Raw genomic sequence first — 1883 nt, 5'->3', positions numbered from 1 at the left:
CATGTTCCATTTTATAGGTCCTGAGCCTGAGGCTCAGAGAGTTCACGAACTTGCCAGAAGGTCACATAGCCACTAAGTGGTGGGCTGGGACTTGAACTTGGAGCTCACACACTTTCCACTGTTTAACACTGCTTCTTCATAAGGGGCAGGGGCAGTCAGAAGCAGAGCAGGCCCCTCAGCAGGGATGGGGGCAAGGCCTGTGTTTTCACTTATGCCTCAGTTTCCATAAAAGAAACTGAAGAGATGGCCTTCTCTTTCTTCAGGAGAAGCTGGGACCACTCTGAAGCGTTACCTAGAAGCACCTTGAACTATAATCCTGGAGCATCATCCTCTATGCCCCAGCCCCCAAATCAGGTAGCCCACCAAGCATGCTCTCCACTGTCCCCAGCTTCATGCTCTGTGGCCAAGCCCCTCTACTAACCAGCCCAGATAAAGCCCTTTCAGCTTGAATCCTTAGGAGGGCACTGGTGGGCATGGGGGTAGGGCAGAGACCTGAAAGCTGCCTTTTGAGTCTGGCCAGTGTCACCCTCTATTCAAGGTGATGCCCACCCACCTCCATGCAGGTGCCCAGACGCAGAGAGAAAGTAGACAATGTCTGGACAGAAGAGTCCTGGAACCAGTTTCTGCAAGAACTAGAGACTGGGCAGAGGGTAAGTGTTGGTCTTATCCTCTGGGAGTCGATGCACCCCCTCAGCTGGTGCATTTTGGAAAGCGAGTTCACCCCCTCTGATACACCCTTTCCACCCTTCAGCCCAAAAAACCGCTGGTGGACGACCCTGTTGAGAAGCCCTCCCAGCCCATCGAGGTGAGTGCTGCAGGGTAGGCCGTGTTGTGGGGCAGAGAACAGCAATGTTGGGGATGAATGAGGAAGATTCTGGGCTGCATGGGCCCTGGTGACCATGGGCAAAGGCCGTGGACCAAAAGCTCTGACCCTTTCCAGTCCCATTAGGTCTACTTCTGTATTCCCAGCATCTGGACAGTGCCTGGCATACAGTAGGTGCTCAATAATCACGTGTTGAATAAATATGTGTTGACTAAAGCAGGAGCAGAGAAGGGAGTGGTCCGTGTAGACTGGAATTCTCAGGAAGTATTCGTGGAAGTGGAGCTGGGCTCTAAAGAGAGAGGGGCGCTCTGGGGGACAAGACACATGGCAGAGCTGGGGGAGCAGCGGGGAGGAGCCGGGCGTGGGTGTGTCACACTCGGGCCACTGGGATGCGGGGTGGGCGGCCTGGGTAGGAACCGTGAAGCCAGGCTTGGAGGCCACAGAAGACAATGGGAGGGAAAACGGGAGCCCTGTAGGCTCTTGAACAGAGAAGTGACATGACAGAAAATGGGAGGAAAGGCTGTCATGGGAGTGCAGGGGGTGAGCTGGGTCCGGAGGGAAGGGTCGGTGAGAGGCGGTGGCAGGGATGCCCTTCCTGAGCCACACCTCCCTGCTGGGCCACAGGCAGGGAGCCGTCCTGTCCCATGCGTGATCTGAGGCCCGCCCTCTACCCAAGCACGGTGTGCCTGTCCTGCTGCTCACGTCCGACTGTGACCACTCCCTACCCCCTCTCGGCCCCGCACTGCCCAAGCCTCTGCCCACCCCCAGGTCCTGCTGGAGAGAGAATTGGCCAAGCTGAGCGCCGAGCTGGACAAGGACCTGCGGGCGATTGAGACCCGGCTGCCGTCCCCCAAGGTACCCGCCTCCCAGGGTCCGGGGCTGGACCCCGAGCCTCAGCAGCTGGGCTGCGGCGACCTTGGGCAGACTTCAGCCCTGCCTGTCCGCCCCCTCCTCCGCAACACGCGGGGCGGTGACTTCTCCAAGTGACCCCTGGGGAGCCTTCCAGGCCGACTCCACGTCAGCCTGACGGCCGGGCGCCCGGGGCTCCCCGACCCCGCCT

General features: G+C 59.0%; 1 protein-coding gene across 1 annotated transcript in view; it reads left to right on the top strand.

Annotated features, from left to right (window-relative positions):
- SORBS3 (sorbin and SH3 domain containing 3) overlaps positions 1–1883 on the top strand; it is a 20879-nt gene that overhangs the window by 9513 nt on the left and 9483 nt on the right. The window contains exons 7-10 of the mRNA XM_008587603.1: positions 264–354; positions 564–650; positions 752–805; positions 1592–1724. Coding sequence (XP_008585825.1) covers positions 264–354; positions 564–650; positions 752–805; positions 1592–1724 — 365 coding nt within the window. The remainder of the gene's footprint in view (positions 1–263; positions 355–563; positions 651–751; positions 806–1591; positions 1725–1883) is intronic.

This window comes from Galeopterus variegatus, unplaced genomic scaffold (assembly GCF_000696425.1).
Source record: "Galeopterus variegatus unplaced genomic scaffold, G_variegatus-3.0.2 Scaffold4463, whole genome shotgun sequence".
In the NCBI taxonomy this organism is placed as follows: Eukaryota; Metazoa; Chordata; class Mammalia; order Dermoptera; family Cynocephalidae; genus Galeopterus; species Galeopterus variegatus.
Note: the sequence above shows the minus strand (reverse complement) of the source record. Positions and strands in the feature narration are given on the sequence as shown.